Source organism: Anopheles maculipalpis, chromosome 2RL (genome assembly GCF_943734695.1).
Source record: "Anopheles maculipalpis chromosome 2RL, idAnoMacuDA_375_x, whole genome shotgun sequence".
NCBI lineage: Eukaryota > Metazoa > Arthropoda > Insecta > Diptera > Culicidae > Anopheles > Anopheles maculipalpis.
The window spans coordinates 4,466,419-4,482,486 of NC_064871.1; the positions used below are offsets into that span (position 1 = coordinate 4,466,419).

Consider the following 16,068-nt stretch of genomic DNA (forward strand, 5'->3'; position numbering starts at 1 on the left):
CCTAAACTATTAAATCCAACTACTCTGAATTCAACAAGCACCATAAGGTCATATCTGTAAATACTACTTTATTACTTTTCTTTATGCGGTTTACACTAGTCGCTGTGGGCTTCTTAAACTGTTTAATGTAAGTTTTACCCGCTATGTGATGCTTTCTGTCAAAGTGTAATACCTGTGGTTTACAGTTTCAACATAGAGACCATTAATTTTCAATTTTCTGTCTCTTTACAACGATTCAGAAAAAAAGATTGCATAGTTCCAGACGTTTCAAATCAATTTGCTCATTTTCAATCGACATATCATCCATAACTGGTTTAATGTACTCCTGTCGTACAGTAAATGATGTTAAATTTGAATAAATGTGTGCATTAAATTAATTTACATTTAATTGTTCAATTTTAAGTAGTTATTCATCAACAAATGATCCCTTTAATGTTATATCACTTCTTGATGGTGCAAATGAAATCGACAATGAATAAAAAAGATTCACAAACTATCATCAAACCATACTGCCAGCTCTATCCCCAAAAAGCTACACGCATACATGGACAAATTTGCATACTTTTTTAAAAATCGAATCGCGTCGAATTCGAATTTTTCGAATTTTTTCGTCCCATTTGAAAAAACTGGACTGGATGTTTTGTCTAGCTCTGCAAAACTAGTGTAGCAAAAATGGGGAAATAAACGTCTCCCCCCCATTACTACCCATCCACTTCCGACCCCAGAAACGCATACACATACGCATGCAATCAAACAGCGTGTACCGTCTGTGTGAGTGTGTGTATCGAGAAATGCACGCGCGCGAAACGCAACGAACGCCTTCTATCGGAACGCATCATGCGTCGTTTATGCGTCATGCGAAACCGACCGTATAGAAGCGGAAGTCTTGGTAACGGGGCAAAAGAAAGAAGAAAAAAAAACCCCCCACAAAGCAAGACGAAACCTTGTGCGCCATTATCTGTGTTGGTGCAGGTTCGGTCGGTCCGGTTTTGAAGGGGTGTTTAGGGCTTCCTTTTGGAGCTTGGGTGAAATAAAAATTCGCCTTTTGCCACCCTCTCGTTGCTCACCACCCGGAGAGTGCCGGACCCGGTTCTAGTTTGTGTGCGTGAGTGACGGTGATTTTTGTTTTTTTTTTCCCCCTTTTCTTTCGGCTGAGTGAGCCAGACTTAGAGCATTGGCGTTCGCGGGATCCTTTTCTCGCTCGCACTGGTGCGAAAAAAGAAGGAAAGGAAAAAGCCCCCTACATCCCACACGGCGGTAAAAATCGGTAAAAATCGGCATCCCTTTTCGCCCTATTCGCAAAGCAACGCGGGAAAGGCAAAGGTGGTCAGCATCGGTAGCAGCCTATGTATACGCTAATGTTCTTTTTATTCTATTGTGTCCACAATCGGCCACGGCACCGATGTGAAACATCACGGATCCCTTCGCTCGTTCGCTGTCTCTTTCGATGTCCCTTTTGCCTCGAGGGAAGAAACAGGACAGCGTACGGCACCGGCACCCCGAGTATGCCGAACACGATAAGGAAAATCGGGAAAAAAGAAACCGTATCCCTGTCCACCTATCCCTTGCATCCGGGGTGGCAACTGGTGGCGGGAATGGGGGGGGAGGCGGTTAATTCAAATTTGACTGCGTAACACACTCACACCGAACACAGAACCTGGACTCCTCGTAGTGGAAAAACAGAGAGAGAGAGAAGGAGAGAATGAGAGTGAAAAACGAGATTGAGAAAAAATGCACGCAAAAGGTGGGGAAAAAATGCGACCCCATCTCGCTCGCACACCCACAGTTGGCCGAAGAAAAATCGGCATTTTTTTTCTTCCCGCGTCCTTTCTTGCACTTTAGTATGGTATTGGTGGTGTGTGTCCCCATCTCGTTCGGGTAGCCCCTCATGCCCGATGGAGGCGCCCGGTGCCCGGTGGCTTCCTTACTGCTGCTGCTGCTGCTGCGTGTTGGTGCTCGTGCACCCATACCATCAGACACGGGCAGGCAGGCTGGGCAAGCAGACAGACCGATGCTGCGCCAAGGGTTCGCGGACGTGGACGGATGCAACACATGCAAAAATCTCGGATTTTTTCTCCGTCCCGTCGTTTGTACAGGATTTTTATTTTGCCGAACGACCGTCGACGTTGGAGATGGCATCTCCTCGGGTTTTTTTCCTTGTCCGCCGTGCACCGCTGGTTTTTTAATTCTCCACACTACCACTCATTTCGTGGCGGTGCTTCGTCTTGTGGCGCTCGCTTCGTTTTTTTTTTTCTTTTAATCTGCACTCATTACGGTTCGGTGAAAAAATCGACAGTATTGAAATTTGACGTATGTTTTCATAACTGTTGTTGATTTATGGATGGTTTAGAAATTTAAAATATAATTTTCATTTAAATTTTTAACAATAATCAAAGTTTTGGTTTTTGCTTTCAACCTCCCTACCTCAGTAATTTGTTTTTGACAATTCTTTTTCTATAGAATTTTTTAAAGATTTACGTGTCTTCTTATTCAGATTTCATTATTTTGTTTGACAAAGTTTTGTTTTTCTTATTACTCCTTTGACCTTTTTTTTTTTGACTTCATTTCCCTGTTTTCTTATGTGAGCTGCACATTATTATGCTGTAACTATTTCATTTATTTTATGCTGCAATCTTTTTTTCTTCTTTCAATACGTTGCCAAACACAACTCCTTTTCGGTTGCATGCTAGTTATCTAATTTTTATTCAACACTTTATCTTCTTTTATTTTTATTTTTTTATTTTTATGTGGTTTTATTTTCTCTTTTGTTATTTTCTTATTTTTATTCATAAATTTCTCCTACCTTGGATGGCCTATTTTTTCGTGTTTTTCCTATATTGCTTCTCTTCTTTTGAGTGGATTGATTCTGAATTTCTTTGTTGTTTTTTTCATATGTTTTATTCTTGTTATCATTAAGTTTAGTTAACTTTAAATTGTTTTGTTTTCAATCGATTCATATCAAATTAGATATGTGCTTCAGATAGTAGCTTGTTTTCCTACAATTTCTCAATTTTATAATTTTTGTAATTAAATCATCACTTGACACTATTACGGCTAGCTGCAGTACTTTTGCCACACCGCTAGGACGTTTGAGCCAACAAACGGCTTCGAGTATCCATTTTCTTTTCGTTCCTTTTTTAGTTCCTTCCATCACCTCTCGCATTTCCCTCAAACTTCCTCCCAAAACAACCCTTGCAAAAGAGAACTCCCTCGTCTCACGCATCCCTTCTTTACGTAAAATGCGTTTTTATCCACCAAACACGATCGTGTCATCTCGTCTCGTCGGGTGGGTGGGTTGGTGGTCAGCACCAGAGTCACCCTCCCGTTGGAGGGGTTGAAAAATTTGCACACGATTTTTTCTCCATCCTTTTACCATCATCCCTCGTGCCTTCTTCCTTATCGTGCTGCGCGCTACACGCACAACACGTTCACCTCAACTTCGCGCACCATCACTCTGCGCTCTGCTCGCCATCGAATGCACCCAATCGTATCTTCATCAGGTCCGTTACCTTTCGTTACCCACCTGGTCTCCCACTCTGCTTTCCCACGTGCGGGTGGAGGGATGGGGGAGGCAAGGGGGAAACAACACCTTTCTCCTTCTCCTCGTCCTTTTGCCGGAAAATGATACTACTCCAGTGGAAAGCCACAGCAGCATCAACCAGTCGTCGGTTCGGGCCAGTTTCGGCCTCGGCCTTCGCGGCTGCTTCAATCGGCAAGTATTGAGGAGGCCGGGGAGAGGATGGTGGTGGTGCAGTTGGCGCGCCGAACCGCGGGTTCAAATGAGACGAAAACGAAGACAACCCGGGGTGAGAGGCCCACCCGGTCGGTGGCATGGAGGAGGCTGGGGTCCTGGGACATCCAAGCCCAACAACTTCCAGCGCGCGCTCTCTCGCAGACACACACGCCACACCGTTTTTTCGGGCCGGACAAAAAAATCAGTCGAGTTTTTACATTCTAATGAGTAACAGCACATAAAAATTGTGCGCTGCCCGATATACTGTACGCGCGCGTCAGACAAGAAGCGGCCGTGCTATTTCGAACAAAACGGGAACAAAGCGACCGCGAATCGCATCGGCGGCCAACTAGAGCGCGCGCGTCTTTTGCGATTATTTTCGCGTGTTGCGGACGAAGCATTTGTGTGCAATCTTTGCAATCTGTGTCGCTTATCTTGAAGGTGCATTGGAAGGATTTTGAAACCACAAAAAAATCCAACAAACATACGCACGCACACAAAGTTCAAGTGTCACCAACAGGCTCAGTGGAATGAAGTTGGCGCAATGTTTGACTTTTCGGCCTGATCTTCCGTTTGCTAGCCGCGACCACACGAGTGTAAGACGAATCGAATCCGTGGTGTGCCGCGTTGGCCGATCGGATCGAAATGCCGATTGGCGCGCCTTCCCGCGCGTGTAATTGAGCCACACGGAACAAGGAAGAAATAAAAAAAAGCCGTCGCCGAGTGATTTGTTATACATAAAAAAGCACACATAAAAAACAAAACAAACAAACCGGTCAGTTATAGAAAGAAATGGAAATGAATGTGGACAGCAAAAAATCAACAACAACAATCGCGGAAGAAACGCGGCCCGGCGGACTTTTCCTCCGTGCCGCGCGGGTGTGAAAAGTCGCGGAGCAAAAAGTCGCGCCGTCGTTCGTCCTTGCATCATACAACACACACACACACACCGACACAGCGGACTCAAGGGCTGACTGTGTTCTGTCCCTCCTCCCCCTTCCCTTCTACGTGTATGTGTTTGTGGTACGGTAAACGGAACATTTAAAAAATCGGACAGCGAACACACAACCCGATTGTCCGTAAGAAAAACGACAGTCGCGGAAAAACTACCCCAGTGGAATGGTGGTGTGTGAATAACAACAAAAAAAGAAAGGGAGAATATATAGAAAAAAGGCTCCCAGCCGTACCGAAAATCCAAACAACCATTTGGACACCATCGAGAAAGCAAAAATTGTCACGGGCGAGATAGAAATAAAAATGGACTAGCAGAAGCGGAAAGCGATGAATGGAATAGAATTTTCCTAGCCAAAGGTCTGACGCAGGATCTCGGCCGATCGTTTCTCATTCAACCGTTCCCTTCGGCCGAGTCGGAGGGAATGGTTGAGTGGCTCACCTAGCGGCTCATCGGAAATCCGTAGTCTGTAGCAGTTGTGGATAGAATCTTTCTTATCAAGCTAAACGCTAAATGAGGCTGGATATGAGAACGCTGCTACATTCTCTTAAGTGCCTTTTTTTTTTGCTGTGAGTGGTTTGTGTGTTAGCTTAAGTGTGCAAGTGCAATTGAGCGAATCAAAATGCGTCAGAAGAGATCCTAAGCGATAGAACAAGTGTCAAACAGTGATCTTGAGCATATTCTTTCCTATGCTTTCTATACATAATATGTGCAAATTGTGTCAGTATTAGCCTTCAACCATTTACTTATACTTTGAAAAACCAATGAGTCGAATTGTTCTTCAAATCTTGAAATAGTGATTTTTGTAATTAATAAATTTAACAAAATAGTTTCACCTTCATCTTCGAATTGCGCCCGTTTCGTTATTGCACTTACTCGATAAGTGAAAATCATTCATTTGCGGAGGTGTTTGTTTAATTTATGGTTTTTATTTTAAGTACTAAAATTAAGAGATCTGATGGAGACGCCTAGTCCGTTTCAAAAAATTTGTGAAGTTTCTCATGTGATGTTTTGATGCTAATAACTTTTTTCTTTGCTTTCTTACTATTGACTATTTTTGTATAAAAAGTTGATGTAAAGTGTTCAAATTCATAAAAAAATTTATATTTAGCCATCTGAAGATACTAAACTTATGCGTGTGCTAGTGAAGTGAAGTGAATTTGATAGCAAAAAGACGGTGTGTTGAGTGCTTTCAACTCGATTCTCATCACTGTCTCAAGCTGGAGGGACGTGTCGTTGAATATTCCCGCCCGGGCGGTGGTCTAGACTACCACAACTCGCCACTGATCGGTGAAATAGCGGCCGGTGGTGATTACAGCCAGTTTCATCGCTCTATCGACCAACTACGATCGCTCAACGAGCGAGGCATTCTTGCGTCGGCCTCGAATACACAGCTTACCGTCACCTTTACACCGATCCAGAACAATGGACCAAACAATCCTTCCGTGTTGGGGTACAGCCAGCAGCAGCAGCAGCAACAACTTCCGGTGCAGCAGCAAGTGCAACAGTTGCCGCATCAGCAACATCCGCAACACCATCTACAGCAGCAGCAACAAAATCATAAACCGTTCCTTCCCAATGGAATCGTACCACACACCAACAATCTTAACACAATCGGTGGTGTTCCCACGGGCAACATATCGCTCGCAGTGAATGGTTTGCTTGTGGGCAGCAACGGTGTCCCGCTGGTTGATGATCGCTTAAATGGTAGCCATCTTGGAGTGGATGGCAGCAATCATCGTTCAAATGCGAATGTAAACTCGGCCGGGCAAGTCACACCTGCATCAGCACAACGGCCAAATGGAGCTGGTCCTAATCATGTGACGGTGGCTGGTAGCAATGTTCCAAGCTCCACCAACGGAGGAGGACCATCGGTGATCGGTGGTGCTGGTGGTGGTAGTGGCGGTGCCAGTGCTGTCAATTCTGGTCCAACAAATACCGCCGGCGATCAGATCGATCTAGAGCTTAAGCAGTTTATTGTGGAGAAGAAAGAGCTGGACAGCTCCAGCTGTCCGTCATCACCGACTAATGGTGTGCTGTTGATGCAACAGCAGCAACAATTGCTGCAGGATTCGGATGATTTGCTTGATTCTAAGGATTCGAAGGTAAGCAGCTGTGATTCGTTACCCGTTGAATGGGCGATCAGCATCGAAAAATGAACATTGTGAATAGATCAGGTGTGATTTGAGGTGAAAGTGTGTGAGTTTTTAGTACTTTTATTTTTATAAAACTAAGTTGTGTATGAATTAAGAGTGTATTGTAATTTTTCTTCGATTTCTTGCATTACTTCAGACTTTAATTCCACTAAATCTTGATAAAGTGTGACCAACTTAAGTTCTGTGTGCAAATTTCTTCTTCACCTTGACCACTAATCTAGTGATTGCGTTAAAGTATTTATTAAACTCTTAAAATTTACGTCTACCGTTACTATAAATTTTCTCAGGCTAGTACGCGCCAAAATATAGGCAATTTAAGGCTCGCGCTATCAACCATTCTCTTAAAACTCTCAATGGAGCTTTTATCACTAAAAATAACATCATGCGTGATAGACTTGTACTACAAAACTGTACTAAATTGAATAAAATAAGTTACATTAAGAGAATTGTTCTTTATGCGTCTCCTAGGAACAAATGTTTGCTAAAGAACACGTAACGGACTTTGCCTAGCTTTAGGCGTAAACATAATTCATTGAATATAATTTCAACTAAACAGTCTTCTTCAGCAAAACATCATTTATCATCCTTTATCAATAGTGTTGTATCTGCTGCTGTTCTCAATGTTGGTTCCTCATTTGTGTATAGAATTCTTTTGCTTCTGGGCTTAACGATCTACTAAGTTATGTTCGAAAGAAATGTTCGTTCAAAGATTGACTTAAGAATCTATCTAACATAAGGATCTGGGATTGTTACACCATCTATTAGAGAAAATTCTATTACAGCATTATAAAAATGGCAAATAACCATCCACCATCAAAGAGACAAAGAGAATAGTAAAAAAGGCTTATTACCTCCAATTTCAACGGTAAATATGGCAACAATTGAAAGCTCACACCAAAAGCGCCGTTAAAACTCGGCACAGCTACGTTCCAGCCACAATTGCACTCACTGTCCTTCAACACATTCTCTTGCACTCGAACTTCCGACCCTTCCGTTGTCGCTTGTCGTTTGGTGTGTTTTGCTCGGGACAGGCATTTCGTTTTTAATTACACCCTCCCGTGCGAATACACCGCACAACCCAATGACGATGACAGCGACATGGAAGAACGCTTCTCTGGTTAGGGGTTCGTTTCCTTTTTTTAGTGTTGTTTCTTTCTTTCATAACCCACTCTGCTGGGTGGGAAATTATGTGTGCAAATTTTACCACCAACAAACGCAATCAACACACGTCCACAATCCGACACTTCCGGGGGGCCCACGAATAGTTGCTGGATTCTTTAAGCTAGAAACGCTTTTGGTTATGGTGGAACTAAGTGTTGTAGTTCTGATGTGTCCGGCGGTGTATTCGGTGTCTTCACAGTATTTGGAAGGAGGCATAATTCAGTGTAATACGACCTTGTAAATCGTAACTATAAGAAGCTAGTTGAGATGAGATTCTATCAAGGATCTTTGGAGTGACAATGAATTTAATTTTATTACTTCGAGGTAGCTCTAGCCGCAGTTTTTTTTTAATCTATAGTCGACACTTTCAGCAACATCTCTTATGATTTCCCTTCGCTAATTTACCCTTCTTCCACTTGCAGATCTTCACCTCCAAGGCGGACCTTCAGCTCCACACCCAAATCCATATGCGTGAAGCAAAGCCCTACAAATGCTCCCAGTGCAATAAGGCGTTCGCCAACTCGAGCTATCTGTCCCAGCACACACGCATCCATCTCGGCATCAAACCTTACCGATGCGAGATCTGTCAGCGCAAGTTCACCCAGCTGTCCCACCTACAGCAACACATCCGAACGCATACCGGGGACAAACCGTACAAGTGTCGACATTCGGGATGTCTCAAGGCATTCTCGCAGCTCTCCAACCTGCAGTCTCACTCGCGCTGTCATCAGACGGACAAACCGTTCAAGTGTAACTCCTGCTACAAATGTTTCTCCGACGAGCCGTCGCTGTTGGAGCACATCCCAAAGCATAAGGAATCGAAGCACCTGAAGACACACATCTGCCAGTACTGTGGCAAGTCGTACACGCAGGAAACCTACCTGTCCAAGCACATGCAGAAGCACGCCGAACGGACAGACAAACGGCCACCGATTGGGGCGCGAAGTAGTAGTAGCACGGTGAATCTGAGTGCATCCACACCGGGTAGTAGTAGCTCGGGTAGTGGCAGTGCGTCAAACGGTGCTACGACAACGGTTGGACCTGCCACCATGACCGGGGAGAGTACTTTCTGGCCGAAGGTAAGCCCAGACTCGGCAGCGGCTACCATCAACGATGTTATCAACCAGCAGAACAATCATCACGACTTCAGCTTGACCCCGAACGGTAGTGCAACGAACGGAAGCAATGGGAGTACGGGCAACGGGCCTAACGCAACAAACGGTCCGCAATCGAGTGGAGGTAATACGGTGCATGGGTCGGGGACTGATCTCACGGGTGCACACCATCAGCGAGACGATGCTGTCGATGAGCTTGTCGGAACAGCTCGAGGGCCTCCGGACAATTCCAACACACCCAATGGAAACACCAACCCTGGCCCTGGTAATCAACCACCTGCTCAGCAGCAGCAACAACAACAACCCCCACCACAGCAACACAACGGAACGGCACCAACCATGAACGGTAACCTCGCGATCCCACCAGTCTCGACGCCCATGTCCGTTAGCTACGACTCGAACAGCATAGCGAAGGCGACCAGCAACTCCGCCTTCACGCCGATCAATGCAATGCCACCGCATCTCAACAGCCTGCAGCATCATCATCAGCTCGCAACGCAGCGGCCCTCCTATCTGTACGATGCCATCAGCTTCCAGAACCAAAAGGCGGCCATGGCCCAGAGTCCCTCGAACGCATTTCCCAACCAGTTGATCTCGCTGCACCAGATACGCAACTACGCACATCAACCGGCCGGTGGACTAATGGCCGGTGAGCATCTGCTCGGTGTTACGGTCGGTCCGGGCGGCAAGGATAAGGGTTAATTCCGTGAGCGATCGTCGCTATCATCCCGAATTTCTCCAGCGAAGTTCCAGTTAAAATAGCAAACCCTTATGCCACCTGTGTGAGTGTACATACCACGGTTTTAACGATCTCGATCGCGAACGATCGAGTTTGGTTAGACCATCCGGAACGGGCAAGCAAACGAGAGGCTAACAGTAATCCGGACGTTGTGATACGATTCTCTGATCTAATCTTAGGATTTGCGTCATCGAAACCGTCTGATGTTTAGGCTCACTTCTTGAAGATTCCTTACATCCTGCGGGATATCTCTCATTACCATCTCGCAAAGGACATATCGCTTGATCCCCATTTTTTACTGCATTTATTTAGCTGAATTGTTTTATTTGTAATATATTATCAGACTATCCTGCTGTGTAGTAGACTATTTTTCGATGTACCAGCATTCCCCTCAATCAAACGCGACTTAACACTGAGACACAATTAACTGAACAGGACCGTCCAAATGACAACATCGTAATTTTCTTCCTTCGCTCGTGTGCTCACGGTGTTCCGAAAGAGGTTTAGTTTCCTACATACAACTGTGATAAACCGGCAAGATGGATGGCATCTTGCAAAAGATTGCTTCAATCTCGCTTGCGTTTCCTTCCTCTTTCCTTCGCTCCCATGCCGTGCCCTTGCTCTTATGTATCGATCTATGGCGCTTTTTTTCTCTCCAAAAATCCTTCAACCCGTTGATAGCGCATCCGATAGGGAAAGAAAAGCAAAGCAGAACAAAAAAACCCCATCCGTTGACGTACGATGTTTAATTATAGATGTAAAAAAAAAAATACAAATTGAAAGCTTATTCCGTTCACGCAACACAACAAGAAAAGGTGCGCCAATACTTAGCATTCTAAGCTTGCGGCAAACATGGTTCCTCCTATGGGTACTGAGTATGAGAATATGCGTGTACAATTTAATGTGAGCACTGCTGCGTGCGTATAGGTTACAATCAAAAAGGTGGAGTGTTGACATTTTCCAAACATCATCTTACTTCGTTCGATACTTATTGCAATTCAAAATCTAAAATCCGGAATCCATTCCAATGAAACGAGCAAACAAAAAAATACTTAGACGATGGCGCGAGCACCGACAGCTTCTTGTTGGAGAGTAGATATGCCACCGAGCGAAAGCAACGAACTAATTGAGAGGATACTACTAAATATAAGTTATGGAAAAAGTATAAAATAAACTAAAAAACACACACTTACACACAACCATCGTTGACTGTCGATGGTGCAAAGCATAGGTAACCTTTACGCTAAGTAAAATTAAAAACAAAACCCTTGTATCTTAAGTAACTGAATCTCTGCTGAACTCGCCATTGCTGTGCAGTTCGCTACAACTGATTGTGTGTGTGTGTATGTGTGTATGGGCACACTGGCAAAACCTCGGTCGATGTTTCTTGTTCTCGCGTTCTTTTATTGCGATCGCCTGAGCAAATAATGTACAATTTAAGGAAGTGGTAGGTCCCGGCCTCGAAGAATCTGTTTTGAGGTAAATGGAAAGTTCATAATATTTTATTATTATTTGTATGATTATAACTGTAAATTTCCCACAACAAAAAACACACACACGCGCATACATACATCTACAGCCACTACAACAAAAAAAAAACTATGAAACTATTTGAAAAATCGGATAAAAATAAAACTCTTATAAATGTATGTAAATTACCTAACTGGTTGTTTAAATCAATGGAAGTAGTTGGATTGAAGGTAAAAGTGAGAAGAATATTGAGAAATTACTTTAGTGGAACTTTAGCTAAATTATTCTGATTTTTAAATGCTGCACAAAAGTATGCAATCAACACTAAATAGTTGCCTTATTAGCACCTCAATCAACGACCATTTTAAATTTATTGTCAGCAGACAAGCATTGATTTTCTGCTGACAACCCACTGTGGTCCGGCATCCTCCAGCGAAGTGCTCAACCGTGAGCTATAAACGTGTTTTGGCAATCAGCTGTTGAAGGAACAATAGCAAAACATCAACTTGCTAAACAAACTCGCCCACTTTTGATCAAATTTGTTGATACGGGTTCCGAAATTTTAACCATATTTTGAAGGAAACAACAATGTTCTTGATGTTGACACATTGAACGAACTATTGTACAAAAAGGAAGAGAAAAAGTTAAAAACATAGATTCCTTGTCACGGTACATCTCGTCTCGATCGATTTCATGGTAATCAACATGTATACACATCTTTCTGGAGGACGAGCCAACATACAGCTGCTGCAGGAAGCTGCTGTGCGTGAATTTGTTAAGATTCTGGACCGGTGCGAAGGAACGAAGGTAAATCAGTTACAGCAACATCCCGAGAGGGGAAACCAACCACTTTTGTGATGCCTTTTCTCCTTGTTGTAGGCTATCATATGGGATGAGTCATTGGGTGGACCGGTCGGTTTGGTGGCACGATACACCTTTCTTAAGGAGCACCATGTAACCAAGATGTATCCGCTACGTTCGGAGGCATGGACGGATATCGATGTGAAGAACATTATCTTCATAACCCGACCACACCAAACGCTGATGGATTACATTGCCAACAACATACACGAGGAGGAACGCAAGCGTAAAGGTATCGTCGTAGCATGTAGAATATCTGTGGCACTTAATGCTAGTAAGAAATTTTGCTCGCATTTCAGTGTCTCGTAAGGAGTACTTTTTGTACTTCCTACCCAAAAAATCTTTCCTCTGCGAAAAACGCCTTCAAATCAAGGGAGTGCATGGCAGCCTTTCCTACATCGGTGAGTTTCGCTGCGAATTTTTCCCATTCGACAATGATCTGCTTTCCATGGAGTTGAAAGATGCCTACCGGGAGATCTACATCGAGGGCGATACGAGTTCGCTCCACCAGTCCGCTTGTGCGCTTGTTGCGCTACAGAAACTGTACGGACGCATTCCAAAGGTTTACGGCATTGGGAGTTATGCGCAGCGTGTTTGGGAAATTACAAAAGCCCTTACCGAGGAGGATGGACACGCAATGAACAATGAGAAGGGTGTGATCGACCAGATGCTTATTATCGATCGTTCAACCGACTTGATGAGTGTGTTGGCAACGCAACTCACCTATGAAGGGCTGATAGATGAGATCTTCGGCATCAACAATACGACCGTTAATTTACCGGCCGAAAAGTTCAACACAGGCGAGGGACTTTCAACGGATAGAAACACCGAGAAAAGTCAATTCATACTGAACTCGAAGGAACAATTGTACACGGAGCTGAGGGACAAAAACTTCAATGCGGTCGGTGCGGTTCTATCGCGCATGGCCAAATCTATTCGATCGCGTGCGAATGAAAACCATGGCGAGAAATCAATTCAGGAGCTGAAAAAGTTCGTCGAAAGTTTACCACACATCAAATCCAACGAACAATCGCTTGCGACTCATACCACGATCGCTGAGCTAGTGCAGGATGTGATCTCTTCGCATGCATTCCTGGACGTGCTGGGATGTGAGCAGGAATTCTTGCTCTGCTCGGACGTAGACAAACCGAACAGCTTCATCGAGGATATGATTGCAAATGAAGCACCGATACGAAATGTTCTTCGATTGATTTGCATGCAATCGATTGCTGGCTCTGGCCTCAAGCCAAAAGTATTGGATTACTACAAACGTGAGCTGGTGCAGGTGTATGGATTGAAGACGCTTCTTACACTGGGTAATCTTGAAAAGGCGGGTCTTCTACGACCGCAGACCGGTTCCCGCACCTATCATGTGCTGCGCAAAACTCTCAATCTTACCGCCGAAACTCCCGAAGAAGTGTCACCGAAGGACATTACGTACGTGCACAGTATCTATGCCCCGCTATCGGTGCGTATCGTTGAACAGCATCTAAAACCGAACGGATGGCAACTGTTGACGGAAAAGCTTTCCTCCCTACCGGGACCAACGTTTGAAGATTTTCAAGCATCACCCAACTTGAGCAGTCGGCGTGGTTCCTTCACAAGCGAAATGTCTCAATCCGATATCCCACGGGTGATTGTGGTATTTTTCATCGGTGGATGCACGTTTGCGGAAATTTCGGCCCTACGATTCCTCGCCCAACAGGATGAGAATAATGTCGAGTTTTTAATCTGTACGACGAAGCTTATCAATAAGAATACGTTCCTTGATTCGTTCATTGAAGCCTAGAAGCAATGTTAAGCTTGTATTCAAGAAATAATTATATAAAACAATGATTAAAAGCTATCTATTTGCTTTGCATTATTGAGAACCTACGATAACAGTTGAGAACAAAAAAGCTGATGAACATAAACATGGATGGCAAGCAAAAACATTACTTTCCTAGGACTTACCCTTGCATTTATCAGGCTTTTGATGGGATGCTTCAATCAGTCTGCTCCATGGTTTCGATGATGTTCCTGCAGTAGAGATTATCTACGAATATCCGAAGCGCTAACCATTCAAAAATGGCGCTGGGAAATTGAAACTGCAATCCAGTGTAAGAAGTATTACGATGTGAACAGTAAAAGAGAAATCCGAAAATTACAATATTATCAGCCACAGCTCAACCGCACGTTTGAACACCAGGAAACAGACATTTGTTTGTTTGTTTTCTTACACCATTCGCCGTCACACGAAGTTTCGGTACCGAACCCTGCCGAACGCTGACAGCTCACCCGAGCTTTGACATCGTTTCGTCTTCTTGTTCTTGCATGCCCGTTTTGACGTTTCGCCGTTGTGTGCGAGTGTGTGCCTGTATGTATGTATGTTTTTTGTGTGAAATCGCCATTTTGTGTTTCAGGGCGATGTGAATTTGGACAAACGAAACGGGGAAAAAAAGGTTAAGATCGAACATTTTCGAAGCTAAATTGGTCGAATTCACGAGCTCCGTGGCATGGGAAAACGTTTGTCACCAAAGACGCACAGTTTCATGCCATGGCACGGTGACGAGGCTGGTCACAATCGGAGCCTAGATTGCATGCAGAAGCTGGCTCCCTTCGGTGTTACGAAAATCTCTGCATCCGTCGTGCGGTTGAAACTTTCATCCAACCCCGTACAGCCCGATCTCTCCGGCCAGCACCCAGTACGGTCATCCGTCAGCCGTGTGGTTTGATTGCAAATTATACAAATTTGGCAATCTCAGAAGCAAAGTGCCCCCCCAAATGGATCATTAAATGTTTCTCCCATGTACGTGTGCCTACGCGCGCGTGTGTGTGTGTGTAGATGAAAACGTATGTCCCCGCCGCACACACCCACCGAATCGCTCTAGGCGTGGTCTGTGAATGCGAAAAGACGGAACCCTCCCTGGCTGTGTCGCTGCCCGTGGAGTGGTGGGTGACACTGCGGCAGCAGCGATAGTTTCGGTGTGAAAAAAAAGAACGGTGCAACGGTGAAGAAAACTAATGAAACCAAATAAAACATGACACAGACATGGGCGGCCGGCCGACCTTGAAATTCTTCGCCAAAAGTTGGCCCCAACGTAAAGGTCTAGCAGCACTATAATCGGATGAAAAGAGTGGTGTGGCGAAAATTAACATGAAAGGACATGATAGTTGAAGACTCTCCTATCTGTTACTCAGAACGGTATCAGCAACATCCAGCGTTATGCGTCACATTCAGTGAAAAGAAACGCAGTGTGAAGTGTGTGGTGTGTGCGTTTGTCGCAATTGTGATGATCTATTAAATTAGTGATTGGTAATTCCGTACTGTCACATGGATTTACCTTTGCAAGCATTGGGTGGAAAAACGCAAATTGCCACTCGGTAGGACGTAATGTTACTGTCACACAACCTTAGGACTTTTCTTGTACGACAGAAAGATCTGGATGGGATTCGATCAGTGTCAGTGGAAAATCCTAATCCTATTCACGCAAGAAGAAAGTCTTTCTTTGCGCCATTCTTCCTGGGGAAGAGATCGAATCACCGCAGTGTGTGAATCACACAGGAAATGCTGTAACGATCGGACTAGGCTATGAAATGTTCACCCAACAACCGTTGTTATGTTACACACCTTCAATACACTTGCATCGTAAACGGTACGAACGAATAAATAATCGAGCCTCCCTTTAATTTCTTCCTCAGGTTCGGAAAAGCAAGGGCATACCCTGGGAAGCGTGTGCGTGCGTATCGTGTGACCACCAGCTTCATCAGCCTCCAAAGCTCGATTATTGTGCCACTGATTAGTGTGCTCGATAGTAATAACAACACTACCACGGCCACGAAAAAAGTGAACAAGATGTGTGTGTGTGTTTAATACCCCAGCCATCGGTTAAAGGCTAATT

At 44.4% G+C, this 16,068-nt stretch overlaps 2 protein-coding genes across 2 annotated transcripts in view; both read left to right on the forward strand.

The window, feature by feature from the left end:
- LOC126557106 (zinc finger protein rotund-like) overlaps nucleotides 1-9,822 on the forward strand; it is a 46,053-nt gene extending 36,231 nt beyond the window's left edge. The window contains exon 5 of the mRNA XM_050212769.1: nucleotides 8,425-9,822. Within this exon, the coding sequence (XP_050068726.1) occupies nucleotides 8,425-9,819 (1,395 nt within the window). The 3' untranslated portion in view covers nucleotides 9,820-9,822. The remainder of the gene's footprint in view (nucleotides 1-8,424) is intronic.
- Nucleotides 9,823-12,008: 2,186 nt separating this feature from the next.
- On the forward strand, nucleotides 12,009-13,976 carry LOC126557469 (vacuolar protein sorting-associated protein 33A). Its single transcript, XM_050213258.1, has 3 exons — nucleotides 12,009-12,133; nucleotides 12,206-12,419; nucleotides 12,487-13,976. The coding sequence occupies exons 1-3, from the start codon at nucleotides 12,020-12,022 to the stop codon at nucleotides 13,974-13,976; spliced, it is 1,818 nt and encodes a 605-aa protein (XP_050069215.1). The 5' UTR covers nucleotides 12,009-12,019.
- The last annotated feature ends 2,092 nt before the right edge of the window (nucleotides 13,977-16,068 follow it).

Coding starts and splice junctions, on each gene's coding strand:
- LOC126557469 (XM_050213258.1), top strand. CDS start 12,020: ATGGTAATCAACATGTATACACATCTTTCTGGAGGACGAGCCAACATA. Junction 12,134..12,205: donor ACCGGTGCGAAGGAACGAAG/GTAAATCAGTTA, acceptor TCCTTGTTGTAG/GCTATCATATGGGATGAGTC. Junction 12,420..12,486: donor GGAGGAACGCAAGCGTAAAG/GTATCGTCGTAG, acceptor CTCGCATTTCAG/TGTCTCGTAAGGAGTACTTT.